Below are 16,587 nucleotides of genomic sequence, written 5' to 3'. Positions count from 1 at the left end.
ATTTGCCTATTTTTCTGATGCCAAAAACGATTCTTTTAATTATCTTTTTTATTTGATGATGTTTAAAACAAAACCTTCCACTGTTGGTAGTAATAATAAAATAATAAACATTTATTAATTTTAAACTAACAGAAAAACTAAAATCTATAGATACCCCCCCCCCACCTACACAAGTGTATTTTTATGTTTGAGAAAATATGTGCACATCTTACACATGTTTTTATGGTAATTGGGAAAACAACTTCAGAGTTATATATATTTAGCGATTCATAGAGAATTTGAATTGGAATTGGTTATTATATTGGAATCAAGAATTTAGTGTGGAACCTGTAATTGTATTAGAATCAAGAAAAAATATTGGAATCGTCCCATCACTAATCTAAAGTAAGCCAAGAACTGATCAGCTGACATGAGATGCAGTGAAACAATTTGGAAACAGCTCAACACACCCCATATTAAAAAAAAATTTTTTTTTTTTTTTACCCCAAACAAGGTACAGTGCCATTTAGATGTAAGGTGATACTATCTGAGACAAAATTTGCAAAAATATGATGTAGAGAGTTGAATAGCAAGATGTCTGTTCACATAACTTTTGAACTTCAGCATGTCAATACAGTCGGGGAAGCAGGAACTTGAGAGGGAATTCCAAAGCCTAGCAGTTTGAGGGAAGAAACTATTTGAGTAGAAGGTTTTCTCGTATCTAGGGATCTCTACAGTGTAGAGGTGGAATTTTACTGCTTGTCGGGTTAGCCAGAGGTATTTATGTTGAGGGAGTACAAGAGCTTAGAGTTTGTCGTTGGAGCACCTTTCATTAAATGGGAGTTTGACAGTACAGAACCTATTAGGTTGATCACTCTTTTTGAACCCTGTCTAGGAGTGAGAGACTAGTAGTAGATGCTCCAACCCAAATGTAGCAAGAATACTCCATACATGAGCGAAAGGTGGCCTTATAGATGTATAAGATACTCTCAGGTGTAAGTAACTTTCTAGCATGATAGAGAAAGCCCACATTCACAGCAGTCTTAGCAATGCCCTCAATATATTTATTCCAATTCATGTTCCCTGTAAACATTAAGGCGAAAAGTTTGAACGAAGAGCTTTCAGGTAGAGTATCATTAGCCATGTCCATCAGTAATTGAGAAGATTTCTTGCAATTATTAAAAGAAAGAAACTTAGTCTTGGCAACATTGAATGTTACTATCCATTCATGTCTCCATTACAGACTGGAAGTCTTCCTTTAAGGTTTCAGCCATTTTCTTAGATATTTGTTCATTTGTTTGTCTCTTGTGTCTGTTTATAGAGTTTGGTGTCATCAGCAAATATACTAATCTCGATGAGAATTTTATCAGGCATGTAAAAATTCAGACATAAGAATTTTTCTTAAAAAAAAAGGACCCCCCCCCCCAAAAAAAACAAAAAAAAACTGGACTTATGTTGTTTATATGATAAAAAAAAATATCTGGACATAAAAACAATATTAAAAAAAAAAAAAAAAAAAAAAAGGTAAAAAAAAAAAAAGAAATGTAAAGAAAATGAAATGAAAAAATGAGGGGAAAAAATGAAAAAAATGTAAAAGGACTTACAAAAAAATGAAAAAAGAAAGTGTCAAAAGTAAAAAAAAAAAAAAAAAAAGAAAAAAAAAAAAATGGAAAGAAAATGAAATGAAAAAATGAGGGGAAAAAATGAAAAAAATGTAAAAGGACTTACACTGATCAGCAATGAAAAAAAAAAAAAAAAAAAAATGAAAAAAGAAAGTGTCAAAAGTAAAAAAAAAAAAAAAAAAAAAATGGAAAGAAAATGAAATGAAAAAATGAGGGGAAAAAATGTAAAAGGACTTACACTGATCAGCAATGAAAAAAAAAAAAAAAAAAAAATGAAAAAAGAAAGTGTCAAAAGTAAAAAAAAAAAAAAAAAAAAAAAAAAAAAATGGAAAGAAAATGAAATGAAAAAATGAAAAAAATGTAAAAGGACTTACACTGATCATCAGAAGAATCAATTCCATCTAAGTCGCTTAATTTATCAGTTTTATTTCGAGTTTTTAATCCTTTTAGCTTAGGTTTAAAGTGTTTTAATTTGATGGCAATGTTTTTGCGGACCGGCTGAGAACTTGATCCACCAGGAGCTTCGCTTTCATATTCCAGTTCCAGATCTGATAAGTATACAAAAACATAAAAATAAATATATCTCAACAAAATACTTGCATGCACGTCTCAATTTCTTCTTTTTTTTTTTTTTAAGGAATTTAACGTTATGTTTAATGCATACAGTATTTCTATTTATAATCAATAAGAAATCTGCATTAATTAAAATATAATTAATATGTATATTTTACGACTGGGCAACGCTAGGAGTCCTGCTAGTATATCCATAAAAATGAGAATGTGTGCAGGGTTTGTAAAGATTTTCACTCTCCATTTTCAAGGACTTCAAGATTTTTAAAAGTTTTTCAAGGCCTTCTCCAAACAAAATTGAAGTTTTTAAAACGGTTGGGCGAAAGGAGGGGGGGGAGTGCAAGTAGGCATGTAAAGCTTCCTCTCCCTGCGATGGATCCCCAACTAGAGTACACAATTGATCGATTTGATTGAAAAATGGGCCGTTTCACAAATTTCAATGACAATAAAAATATGGGAGTGTGAAACATTCGTTGGTCATTATTCAATCCCAATGTAGACTATAATGTTCTTGTGGACTAAGTAACTGCAAAGAGGATTGATTTCGACAACAATAAAATAGGGGAGGATGAAACGTTCGTTAAGCCACATTCATAACCAGGCAACATTGGGTTTCAAGCACATATACAAGGAAGGGAAATTTTCCCGAAATATCATAAGATACATGAAACTTCTATAGTAATGCAAGAACACAATGCAATGATAAAAGTAAAAAAAAACAAAACAAAAACAACAAACAAGCCGTGAATGAGGGGTCCTCCTCCACAAGTGAAAAATTTACTTTCACCATGATTAATGTTTGTGCAAAATTTCAAAGAAATTTAAGGTGTGAGGGAGTGAATAAGGTCCAATCCCTCCTTAGTTAGGGAACCAAAAAACATATTACAGGGGGTGGTGTTCACCGCTTGTCAAGGCCCAAACACTTGAAGATAAAGGTTTATGAATGTTGGATAGACTATGAGAGAAAACACAATGATTTGTAATGGGCGGCACTTGGGTAGGGTTTGATTACTGAAGTGGACAGTTCAACAAGAGCTTATTTACATGAAACTAGGAAGCAACCCCACAGTATTGGGTTCCACATTTGGACAGGTCTTAAAAAGAATCTTTGCTGTTGGATTTTTTGTTTAGCTTTGGGCACTTACAGAGAATAAGGTTTCAACGGTAAATCATTTTTTTCTGTAATTATTTGTGCTCAGATTGTATAGCTATGAAGGAACAGATGTTATTATTTTTGAAAATAAAACCAAATTTGGTTGATGGTGTTTTACCAGAGAATTTCTTCCTTTTTTCTCTCTCATTACATAAATACATTGTGTATGCGTATGCGTATATATATATATATATATATATACACACACGCACATTAAATAAAGATAATAAAGAATATATCTTTAACAAAGAAAACTTATCACAATAGAAAAGGATATAGTGATGGGACGATTGCAATATTTTCCCCCCCAATACAATTATCGATTCTGATTCCAATACAATTATCGATTCTGATTCTTTATAAATCTCTAATTATTTAACTATAAGATTGTTATTTCCCCTGATTTTCGTAAAAACACATTAAATATGCAGCAATTTTCCTAACATAAAAATACATTTGTGGGGGATGATCTATCGATTTTAGCTTTACTGGTATTTTAAAATCAATAAATATTTATTATTTTTTCATCATTATTACCAGCAAAGGAAGATTTTACTTAAAACAAAATAAAAAAAAAATGACAACTAAAAGAATCGTTTTGGGATTGGAAAATAGGCATAATTTTTTTCGATTCCGATACTTCCAAATCTTCTGATTTTCCCGGTTCCTGATTCCGATTACTCGTCCCAACATTATATATCCTGGAGTCTACTTTTAGACTCCAAAATTTAGCAAAATTTATTTTAATATATTAATACCTTAAAAGAAACAGTGCTCATAGACTATAAATATATAAGCTCAATAGGTTTATTTATCCTAGATCTATTTTAATATTGAGTAAAAAGATAGATAATTGTAAATTATAAATTAGTTTCAAAAGGAAAAAACAAAAAAAATCAAATTGAGTGTACGATTGTTTCAGAAATGATAGTCATTTTATAAACGTTGACAATAATTGACAAAGACTTCGTTTTCGAATATAATCTCATCAGCACAAAAGAGAGGAGGGGGAGTTCAAGACACCAAAATAAATTAGCATTTTTTTTAGTAAGGTGGATAGTCCTGAAAAAATTTAAAACATAAGCTGAAAAATTTTATGTTGATAATGAAAATTTGTCCTCGCGCAAAAGCGCAGGACACAAAATGTTTTAAATAATAATAATAGAATAACAAAGTCTTTCGCTAGCGAGGACTACTATTCAGCGTAACCAAATTATACACTCCTTTTGAAATTTTCATCTATTTTTTTCGTTATCTACTGAATATTTTTGATGAAACCTATATGAAATATGTTCCTTATTAAATTGTAAAGATTTTCTATTCTGAAAGAAGTTTTAAAAAATTAATCTAAAAAAGTTATTTTAAAGTTTTTGTTAAAAAAATTCAGATTTTCTTATTATTCAGACATGTATGACAAAGAGGGAGTTGCAAAAAAGAGTTGTGGAGTGAGGAGAATTACAAACTGAAACAGAGAGAATATTCAGACCTGTAATAATACAAAGAGGGGGTTGCAAAAATGAGTTGTGGTGTGAGGAGAAATACAATCTGAAATAGAGAGTAGGAGAGTTTTTATAAATACATACAAAATCACATTCATCTTTTTTAAATCAGAATTAATAAATTAAATAAAATATAATCTTAAAAAGATAGAATACAAGTTAGAAAAGCATTCAATTTGAAATTAAGGTATTAAATTTGCATACCTTACTTTGTAAAATTTATAAAAGTACACTTTGAAGATAAATAAATTTCAAATTGAATCTTGTACCTTTATTTTTAAAGCCTATAGTAAAAACATTTTGTTTAATAATTTTCATGCCTTGGATGAAATGCTTTTCTAACTTGTATATATATTGATTAAACCAAAAGCGGCAACATAAAGAGTAGATATACATTTTCTACCTCTTGAAAATAGAAGTTGCTCCCGAAAATATTCAAGGAATTTACCACCTACAGTCGAGAATATACCATCTATAATCGGGTAAATAAATATTTATTGTAAACTATTGAATTATTATTATTTATTTGCTACAATGATTGAATAATTCCTGCATTGACAAGCCTTCAAACACACCTTTTATCCGATAAACAATGCTTCAAGCGAACTACGACATACTTCTTTTATACACATACACACACACCTTTTAATATATATATACTTTTACAGGGTAGAACAGTAATTTTGTCATCCTAGAGAAACCAACACAACAATTTTACTTAAAAAAACTTTTATTGAAAAAATCAATTCAGGTAACTTGGTTGTGTTGTAGAGCTGACATATCTCCAATGTAGCCGCTGTCAGCCTCAATATGGGTCTGAAACTGGAAGCATGCCTTTTCCACACGTCTCAGCGAGAGCTCAGTGAATATTTGGCAAACGGCAGTGATCAGACTAGCTTTGATGCTGTGGAACGTCATGTTGGTGATGTTTTCGACGTATGACCAAATGTAGTTCAGCAAGTTTAGATTAGAGAAGGGGGGGGGGTAGTGAGAGAAGGGTATAAAGTCATAGCACTCCTTCTGAAGCCAAGCCTGGGTCTCTTTGGATTTGTGGGCTGGTGCCAAGTTCTGCTGTCACACCCAGGGTCTGCCAGCAGCCACCTGATTGCACCAGGGGATCACGACACTCTTCAGTACATCCAGGTACACTTCGAAGATGTGAGGTGGCATGATGTGGCCCTCACTTGAAACCACACCAAAGACCATAACTGTGGTTGGAAACTTTGTACACTCAAACGTTAAATCGGCCGGATTTGGATTTTGAGGGTGCTGGCAATGGTCCTGTTGTCATAACACTTGGATCAGTAGAGAGCACGAGTTGTACAGCGGTGCATCTTTGATCTCGCTCGTTGAACATTGTGTCACTTTCAGACATGATAGAAGGCTCTTATCACTCTCAGGATCTTTTTTTTTTTTACACGGTGGTCACCACTTATCAAGGCCCAGAAGCCACTCAGGGATAAGGGTTATTGCAAGTACAGTACGTTAGTGTGGAGATTTAATTAAGTGTTTGTACACAACCGCGCAACTAGTAGGAGGTCTGCAACAAAAAGAAAAAAAAAACAAAAAAAGAAAACCGGTTTTCATCAAACAGAAATGGAATTATGTCTTTTCTAGAGCGACAATTTTATCATTATATCCTGTAATCTATATATATATAAAAAGCAAAATGTGTGTGCACATTTTATGTATGTACGGCAAAGGCTTTTATCGCCGGGTTTCTGGGGTAGGGGGCTTACTATATCTTAGAACTATTTACATACGCCCTAGATCATAATATGTACGATTTGCGAAAGAACGTCGTGTCTAGATTTATTTTGATCGACTTTCATAAAATCTGCGCTATTTCGCTCTGTCACGTGTCTGTTGGTTTTTAGTACAAGTAAAGTGAAACTAATCTGAAGTGAACGTGTGTTTCTCAGCCTCGTACTGGAAACATCCAGAAAGCAACCAGCTTTTGATCAATGCGGGGGAAACCCCTTATATCAGACAATTGCTATTCAATTTGGACAATCCCCTTTAAATGGGGAGCTGCCTTGAGTATTAATAATGCAGAAATTTACTTTTCTTTAATGTTTTTCAAGTGGGGCCACTACGGTTCACGTTGGGAATCATTGATACAAACCATGTCTGGCCCAACTCCAGACTGAAGACTTTTCTTGTGGTAGACACCTTTTATTTATTTCTCTTCCACTCCCACACATGTGAGAAAGGTCGGAAAGTGGGATTAAAAAATCATCACCTCTGAGAACTCTGACCCACAAAAAGTGCCTGGACAACATTGCTGGCATTCTCTGGTAGGGACGCTCCAAGCAATTAGAATAAACTACCCCTTTCTCAAAGACAGAATGTAAAGCTAGGAGGGTGAACCTCCTAGAATTACACAGGACTAGCATCATACGGCAATCAACAAGGAAAAGCCCATTTCAGAAAAGGACTAGATTCTTGATTTTGGTGGCTTGGGGAAACAAAAAAGATCATTTATTATTGGAATTTTATTAAAAAAAAAAAAAAAAAAAACTACGTAAAAGATGCTTTCTCTTGGATTCTATATTTTTTAGGAGGGGGGGGGGAGTTTCAATTCGGCAGCACTTAAAAATGTGAACATATATTTCCAAAAATGAAATATACCAAATCAAAAACAAGACAAAAATTGACATAAATCACCTCTAACATTTCTCCAAATATATATATATATAAAAAAAAAAAAAAAAAAAAAATGTAAATTGAAATATATACTGACAGACGCAGCATTAACCGTAGGTGGGTTGAACCAGCTCCTGTCAAAAGGAGGAAGTTTCATGAGAGGCTCAAATTCACAAGTGGTCCCCAATATAAAATATACAAAATCAAAAAAATATGAAAACACATCAAATCTGTTACCTAGATCACTGAAAAAATCGTTGGATCATTCCACTACTCCAGTAGGTATCTCACTGCCAATGCAATCCTCTATCTGCATAAGAACCAAGTATGTTCTAAAATGCCACATATGGACAGGAGTTGCTCGGCATGCTCTACCTTTGATAGAGTTCAAAACCAGCTTCAAAACATAGTAGGTGACGACCTTTCTCTTCCCTGCAACCTCTTTCTCATGGAAGACGCGTGCAAGCTTGTCTCTGCTCTATCATTATTTTCATAGCAAGTGCTCTACTGAACTCCAATCTATGACTCCCCCACCCGCCAAACTTTCACAAAAAACACTCAACTAGCTACAACTACTAGTAACAATTTCCTCCATTCTCTCTGTGCCTAAATCTAAATGCAGATGCGATAAAGATTTTTTTCCTAGAAGTTTTTCCTTGTGGAACACTGTTCTACTGGCCTGCTTCTCGGCCGATTACAATATGGTAGCCTTCAAGTCAAATGCAAACAAATTCTTGTTGAACTGTTCCCTTAAATAAATTCTAACCAATCTACACCATTAACGATTACTACACTACATTCATTAACCCTTATCCTCAAGTGGCCTTCAGGCCTTGATAAGTGGTAACTCCCTTGTAAAAAAATAAAAATAAAAAAATTATCTATCTATATATATATGTGTGTGTGTGTGCATACATTTCCCTACGCAATAACTGTCAATTTTCAGTCTACAGACGCAAAATTTGATATACAGGGTACTGAGATTTAGGAAAATCTTTGTAATCCGTTTTTCGGCCAGGAATTTTGCTGTTAAGGGGTCAAAGTTCAACGATTTGATCTTTGAGACCTCTACCAAACTCCTCCGACAATTTTGGGTCTAAACACTTGAAGTTTTAGATATAAGTTCCTTGGACAGGGATCTAACTTAATAACTTGATTTGAGCCCAAAACAATAAATCTTAAGGGGTCAAAGTTTAAACAAATTTGACCTTTGCGGTCTCTTCCAAATTACTCAGACAATTTCTGGTCTAACCATTTGAAATTTTACATAAAAGGTATTCAGAGATAGGGCAAGCTTTTTAATCGGTTTGGGTCAAAAATTGAAGATTCCTGAAAGGATGAAACACTAGTGTCTGTAAGTATTTGATTATTATAGTAAAAAAAAAATTATATATATATATATATACGAGTACGTACAATATATTTTTTAAAAAATATTTCCATTTTTTAATGTCAATGGAAAACTGCACACGTACCCAAACCCGAAATGAAAAGACCACGAGTGAACGCGCATTTTTTTTTTTTTTTTTAGTTTAGTTTCATAATGGCGGCCGTGATGTCGGAGGTTCGATTGTTAGATTGTAAGTTTCGTATTTTTGTAATTTGTAAATCGCAAGTTACGAAAAAATTAAACCCTTCCAAGATGGACAATAAATAAAGCCATAATATTTTATGGTAAAGTTAAGAGCCTACGAACCATAGTTTTTTAGGAGATGTGATTATTGGATTAACCAATCAGAAATCGTCTGTGGCACACACATCTCTGTTTTTATATATATATATATATATATATATATATATATATATATATGCACATAAAATTATGAACAGTACATAGGGCCCGAGCAAAGCCGGGTTGAACTGCTAGCACACATATATATATATATATATATATATAGGAAATTTATTACTGTGAGTCCAGAATGAGTTTACAAATTGTTTCAGCTAGAGGAAAATCCTCAAATTACTTTAAACCCCATTTTCAACCCGTTCCTTCACTAACATTAACTCTCCAACCTGTTGCCAGGGTGATCCTTTAAATTAACTGTTACTTATGCCGTTATCAATAAAAGTAGCGTCTTTTAAGTTTAAACCGTTAAAAAACATGTATATAAGAATTTACACATAATTAATATTTAATTATAAACCCCTCTCTTTTTTTAATACACTCCTACTACTTTAAACTCCAACGTCCTCTCCCCACCACTCCCCCTTCTTTTCTAACTCCCCTTTATCTATGATCTTTCCATTTTGGGCTCCAATCAAGTTATTGAGTTAGATCTATGTCCAAGGAACCTATATCTAAAATTTCAATTGTTTATACCCAAAATTGGCAGAGGAGTTTGGTAGAGTTCCCAAAGGTCAAATCGGTGAACTTTGACCCCTTAATCGCCAAATTTCTGGCCGAAAACTTATCACGTAGATTTTCCCAAATCTCAGTACCCTGTATATCAAATTTTGAGTCTGTAGACTAAAAATTGACAGAGTTATTGCGTAGAGAAATGTACACAGACAGACACGTTCACTTTTTATATATATATATATATATATATATATATATATATAAAAACATTGAAATACTGGTGAACTAAATTTCATATGAGAATGTTTTGTGATATGTTTCTCTAAATAATATATTTTTTTCAATTTGTTTTAGCTATTACGATTGCTTTCCGAATACATATTTTATTTTTGGTCTAGAATTCCCCCTATATTAAAAAAAAAACAAGAATAAAAAGAAAAATCTCTATGATGCATATGCAGAAACAAAAATATCATATTCCAAAAATCAGATAAACTTAGCCAATAGTTTTATTTTTATAGAGGAAATCACTTTCAAGCGATTTCAACATTTTCCAGTGTCCTCATGGTAAGAAGGGCTTTCTAAAATTTGGAAAATTTGAATTATTTAGAGTTATCTCTCTTATTTCTTCAACCTGTTTTCAAGATGGCATAGCGATATCATTGCTATTCATTTAGCCACAAAATTTTTTTATTTATTTAAGAACGATCAATTTACATGATCTTTGATATACAATATTTTCTTTCCATCACGGATATACACATCGTAAAGATTTTTTTATTATTTTTGTTTTTAATGTGGGTGGGTGGGGGGGGGTGGATTCTGGCTATATGTGCTCTCTGCTTAACTCGTCATTGTTTCCGGTCGTCCTGAACCTCCATTTTTTACATAAATTTTTTTTAGGTGGGTAAAATATGTATGTTTATAAAGTATTGTTTCTGACGCAAATAAATACTATTAAAGCAAAACAATGGTACACACACACATATATATATATATATTCATTTAAATGAATCAATTTTTTTGTATATATCTATGTCTGCAGCTCTTCAGACAATACAAATATATACAGTATAATCATGTTGACACACCTGTTTTCGTCAGATCACAAAGTTAAGCAACATTGAGCCTGGCTGATACCAGATGGGTGACTGTTTGGGAATTCTAGGCACTGTATGTGCTCTCAGCTTATATCGGCATTGTTTCCAGTCGTCCTGAACCTCCACTTGCCGCTGGTATTTAATAATGCCGACACAGGAGAAGTGTGGTTAGAGACTGCAGAACTCTTGCCACAAAATTCTATGTGCAGGCACTCTTACAGTGGATATCCATAGTCTGTCAAGACTGAAAGAAGCTACCAGCTGTTTAAACATACGCACCGTAGTGGGGTGTTGGAGAGTGTCGCCGGTGATGTTTATGTGTGGATCATTTTTCAACATCATACTCTCTCCAGCAAGTCGACCTGATCAGACATGACCAGCCTTTGGGTCATCCTCTACTAGCACACTTTCAGACACTGGACATTTATAACATTGTGTCCCCCCCCACACAAATTCTACTAGCTTGCTCCTGGTTATATTAACCGCTTCTTTCTTTTCAGTGTTCACAAATCGTTCTGCTCCAAATTTCATGATTACTTTTACTGACGTTTGTTAGCGGAACCTTTTAATGTTATTGTTAGGATCTTGCTGATGTCCGAATCAAAATATTGCCAGACATTTGTGTCGGCAGCTGTAGGCCAGTTGATTTATTTTTTTCTCAAAAATGTACTTGATGTTGTGCTGACCCCTACTTGGATTTTGGTTGGTTTTTGCTTTATGGCCTATCAAACCTTTTTAGGTTATTTAATGCTAAATCCAGCGATTTTAAAGAAAAATATTTTAATAAGGTATATTTGTTTTTTTCAAGTCGCTTTTTATTTAACCCATAGTTGGGACCCTAACAGGTACTACCACTCCAGGTCAGTGGGAGCAATAGCAATTAAGGGGTGGCTCCACACTCCCCAAAGCCCGAAAGCTGGGGCCACACCATCGGATATAGTTTAAGGTCATATCCAGGACCACCCCTACTTGGAAATATTGGACACTATGGTGAGCATCCCAGTCTTGCTCTTCCTCCGTCTTACCATGAGAATCTCCTGCGGATTGTGGTTGTGTAACGTGTGGCAGTTAATCTTCAACTGTGTTGTTACAGTTCAAACCTCTCAGACCCACACATTGTCCGGCACTGCCACAAAGAAACAAACAAATAAAAACAAACGAACAAAAATTCGACATGACATCTTTTATAAATGTAAATGAAATGCATGTTTGTGGTTTCTCCAAAACAACGCACTTCGTTATCTTGCAAGAATTTTTTCGTACACATGTGCTTTTTAAAAGTTTTTCGCTTCGTCACTGTGTGCCAGCCGTCAGTCAGCACCTTCTCACACTTGACTTTAAATGTCTATCTTGCCTGGCATGCACTTTTCTTCTCTCCTCAACCATGTGGTGTATTTTTCTCTCCTTTTCTTGTGACGCCAACTTTCGCACACTTGCTAATTTCTATACATGCTTTAACAGATGTTGTCGCTAATACTTTTGCTCACCAGCTATTCTTTGGCCGCTGCCGATTTTCTCACACGTGCTCTGTTGCAGTTGGTCAATACATGCTTTACATTTAGCTTGCATGAATGCCAAAATACATATGCATAGTTTATAAGACACTTGCCCATGTCCAGGGTGACAAAACTTAATTTATATACAAATTTTGTGAATTATTTAAACCAACGACTAATAAAAGCAAACAATTATAAAAGCAATGGTTGACAAAAAGCAAAGCTTGTGATAAAAAAATGAGAAGAGAAGAAAAAAAAAAAGGAAAAAAAAAAAAAAAAGAAGAAGAAAATTAGCAGAAATAAAAATAATTTTAAAAGAAACAAATAAAAAACAATTGAAGAAAAAAAAAAAAAAAAAAATTCAAACCATAAAATAAGGAAAACCAACAAAAATTTAAATGGGAAGTTAATTTTGAAATGGTTAAAAAAATAAAAAAAAATAAACGAAAACAAAACCACACTAATTATTCAAAGATCATAACGACTGCAGAGGAGCGGGGGAAGAGGATCGGACTATATTAACGCTAAATTGGAAACCCTTATTACATCCCTAAATGTTTGAGATTAGGATTGATTATTCGTATTCTTTGGACTACTGTTCTCATCTTGAGTGTTATTTTTCCCAACGTTTTGGTTGATGTAACCTCTGACCTCCTTTAGGTGTATCTAGTTGAACTCAGGAATCTTTCTGCCTCATCGGGAATATGCATGGAATTTTGAATGGAAACTTTTATTTAATCTAGGGAGAGGGGGTAGCAAAGTACAAGGGGAAATGCCTTAGGATTTTTACCTAGTTGTGGCACAATGACCTAGTCACTTTTGAGGGAGCTGGAGGCTTCTACATTGATAAACCTTGTGCCTAACTTGGCCTGCACTTGTGTGGAGGCAAACATACACACATTTCAGTGAGGACACATTTTTTAAAGGTTATAACTATCGGCACACAAAGATTGGCAGGTGTTTATGAATCCATTGGACAATAATGTTGACATAATTTAAAAAAAAAATATGGGCGATGAAACATCTCTCTCTCTCTCTTTCAATGAAGAAAGAGAGAATTGAATATAATTTGATTGTTTTAAAACAGTTGAAGCTTAGATTCTGGGTTCGACGGACGGACGCGACATAGCATGCGTCTGGTTTCAACTGGTCTTCATAAAAATATGCTCCTCATTGTTAAATCTTAAATTATATTTTTATAAAAATGCATTTGTTCGCTATTTTTGTATAAGCGTTACATTCCAGCATGCCATTAATTCCGACGATGGAAACATGCTTGTAATGACGCAATGAAGAAGCGACCCATGCCAGCCAGTTATAGCCGACGACATCTCAACCCGTTGTGTTGATGTTTTGTTTCCATGTGCCTATCGTTGGATATCGTCTAATCACCTGGGGAGCCGGTTGCGTTCCCAAGACGTTCATCAACCAAGTAACCCTCCTGGGGAGCGATAGTACCACATTGATGCAGTAAATCCAGGATTGTTTCTTGCATAGGAACACGCACGACCCTACGGAAAACAATCCACAGACATAACTCCAAAAAATTAAATTAGAGCATATTACGCCCTCCCCGATTAAATAAAGGGTCCCGTTTGAAATTACGTGCAGAGCCCAGAGTAGGAGAAATAGATTTCTAGAGTTGGTGAAGAGGCATCTGAAGAAAGTCGGAGGTGACATTGACCGAAATGTTGTAAAAAATAACAGTAGTCTGAAGAATTCAAAGAATCTGAAAACCTTGCTTTTGTTTTAATATTGATGATGATGGAACCATACAAACCTCACGAGAATCATTGGTTGGCAAAGCAAATAGCATGAATCCAGGAAGTCGGCGTTGACGTCACAGTGTCTGCCAACAGGAAAGAGCACACATGAAAATAAAACACCTTATCATATCGGACAAAGGATTTAAAAAAATAAATAAAAATAAATTAGCGCTTTCTTCTTGGCGAAACCGTACAATCAAGATTAATAACATTTTGGTGCTTATTTTTAGTCTTGTTTTATGACATATCAACCGTTTTGGCTTATTCAATGCAGGTTCCCACTATTTTGATTAAAGGGATTTTCGATTTGAGGTTCTTAATATTTTCAAATCTATTATATATAAAAGTGAACGTGTCTGTATCTGTGTACAATTTCCTATGCAATAACTCTGTCAAGTTTAAATCTACAGACGCAAAATTTGATATACAGGGTACTGAGATTTGGGAAAATTTTTGTAATCTGTTTTCGGACAGAAATTTGGCTGTTAAGGGGTCAAAGTTCAACGATTTGACCTTTGAGAACTCTACCAAACTCCTCCACCCATTTTGGGTCTAAACACTTAAAATTTTAGATATAGGTTCCTTGGACATGGATCTAACTTAATAACTTGATTTGAGCCCAAAACAAATATTAAGGGGTCATAATAGGGGTCAAAGTTTAAAAATTGACTGTTTCTTTTTTGCTCAACATTCACCTTCAAACACCCGGGCAATGCCGGGCTGAAATGCTAGTATTTAGTAGATTCTATTTTATATAAAAGCCATTTGCAGATTAATTTCTTTTGGGTACTTGTACAGTTTAATCAAGACATTAAAAAATGAAAATATCGAAAAAAAAGGTTATATTTTACATATCCGTTTTGGACTGAAGATCTCAAAAAAAATAATTTCATTTAATTTGATCGAGTAGTTTTTTTTTTTTTTTTTTTTTTTTTTTTTTACAGCAGAAAAACACGTTTTATATTTATTCCTCTTCTCTCGTGGCCGAGATGGTTAGGTCCCAGGGTTTTTTTCCCATTTCGTTTCCACCTCCACGTCAAAGGTTCAGGGTTCAAGCCTACTTTCCTACTAAAACTTTTTTTTTTCTTTTACACCTCCAAACACCCGGCCAACGTTTTTTTTTTTAAACAGGGTTGTTTTGATCACCCCCCTCCCCCCAACACACACATATTCATGGCTAAAAAGATTAACATTTTGCTAATTTCGAAACAAATTCATTTATCCTAAAGGAAACAAAAGAAATTGATTTGTTTTTTTTTTTAATTTGTAATTTAGAAATAATATAAATCTCACCTGTCTGTTTAAATGTATGTATGTATGGCTGCCTAAAACTTTTGACAGAGGCGACAGATTTTCACGAGATCGGTATCGTTTTGAAGCTCGACCCTTTGGACGACAAATATCGAAAAATTGGCTAAAAACATTAATTCCTTCTCCCTCAACTGCGCTATTTTCTACAGCGAGGGTAGATTTTTTTTTCGCTGACATTTTTTGCGAGTCATTCAACCCTCACGTTCACGACATCGTATGAAAGGCATTATTTCGACTGCCCGTGACGTCACAACTGAAGTAGGCACATTGGTAAGACCGTTTATTTTTTTTTTGCACCTATTTTTCCTCTGGCGCGTTACAGGTTTGAGCCTGCTTACTACAATTTTTTTTTTTTTTTTGCTCAACCAACACCCTTACCCACACATCTCCACTGTCTTTTCCGCCTTCGCGTCACGGGTTGAGCCTACCTGCTTACAACTTTTTTTTTTTTTTTTTTTGCTCAAGACACACCTCCAACGCGGGATACCCAGGCTAGTAATAATAATATAAGAAAAAAATTTCAGTTTATAAAAGGCAAACTCAAACTGACACAACTTAAGATATAATGGTGGAACCAGCTATGCAGTTTCACTTTTATTGATCAAATCAACGTGTATATGTATATATAAATAAAACGATACATATGTACATATCCTTTTTCTTTTTTAAATACAATATTAAAAGACGAACATGTCTGACGAAGGGAAGACATCCGAAATATAGCATCATAGACACATCATCTAACCCCTGACGCAATTAAGAATATCCTAGATGTAAAATATTGTATAAAAAATAATAAAAAAGTATATATATATATATATATATATATATGTGTGTGTGTGTGTGTGCGTGTGTGTGTTGGATCAATAAAAGCGAAACTGCATAACTGGTTCCATCATTTTATATCTTGTTGCATCAGTCTGAGTCTGTCACATCTTCGCATTGGTCTGCGTTCTACAACCTTAAATTTCTTTTTATATACACATTTAACAATGCTTCAAGCAAACTACTTTAACCTAATAATAATAATAATAAAAAAAATAAAAAAAAGTGGAATTCCGCTAAAAAGTGGAGAACGCATATTCTAGTTTTACTATGTCAAGTCGGTACAAAAAAAAAAAAAAAAATCTTGAGATGTGTAAA

At 34.0% G+C, this 16,587-nt stretch overlaps 1 protein-coding gene across 1 annotated transcript in view; it reads right to left on the bottom strand.

The window, feature by feature from the left end:
* The window catches only part of LOC145265560 (uncharacterized), a 58,987-nt gene that overhangs the window by 25,495 nt on the left and 16,905 nt on the right, over positions 1 to 16,587 (bottom strand). The window contains exon 2 of the mRNA XM_080121535.1: positions 1,976 to 2,149. Within this exon, the coding sequence (XP_079977661.1) occupies positions 1,976 to 2,149 (174 nt within the window). The remainder of the gene's footprint in view (positions 1 to 1,975; positions 2,150 to 16,587) is intronic.

The sequence above is a fragment of the Euprymna scolopes genome, chromosome 40 (genome assembly GCF_053919585.1).
Source record: "Euprymna scolopes isolate OS-2025 chromosome 40, ASM5391958v1, whole genome shotgun sequence".
Classification (NCBI taxonomy): Eukaryota; Metazoa; Mollusca; class Cephalopoda; order Sepiida; family Sepiolidae; genus Euprymna; species Euprymna scolopes.
This window is presented reverse-complemented; position numbering and strand designations above follow the sequence as displayed.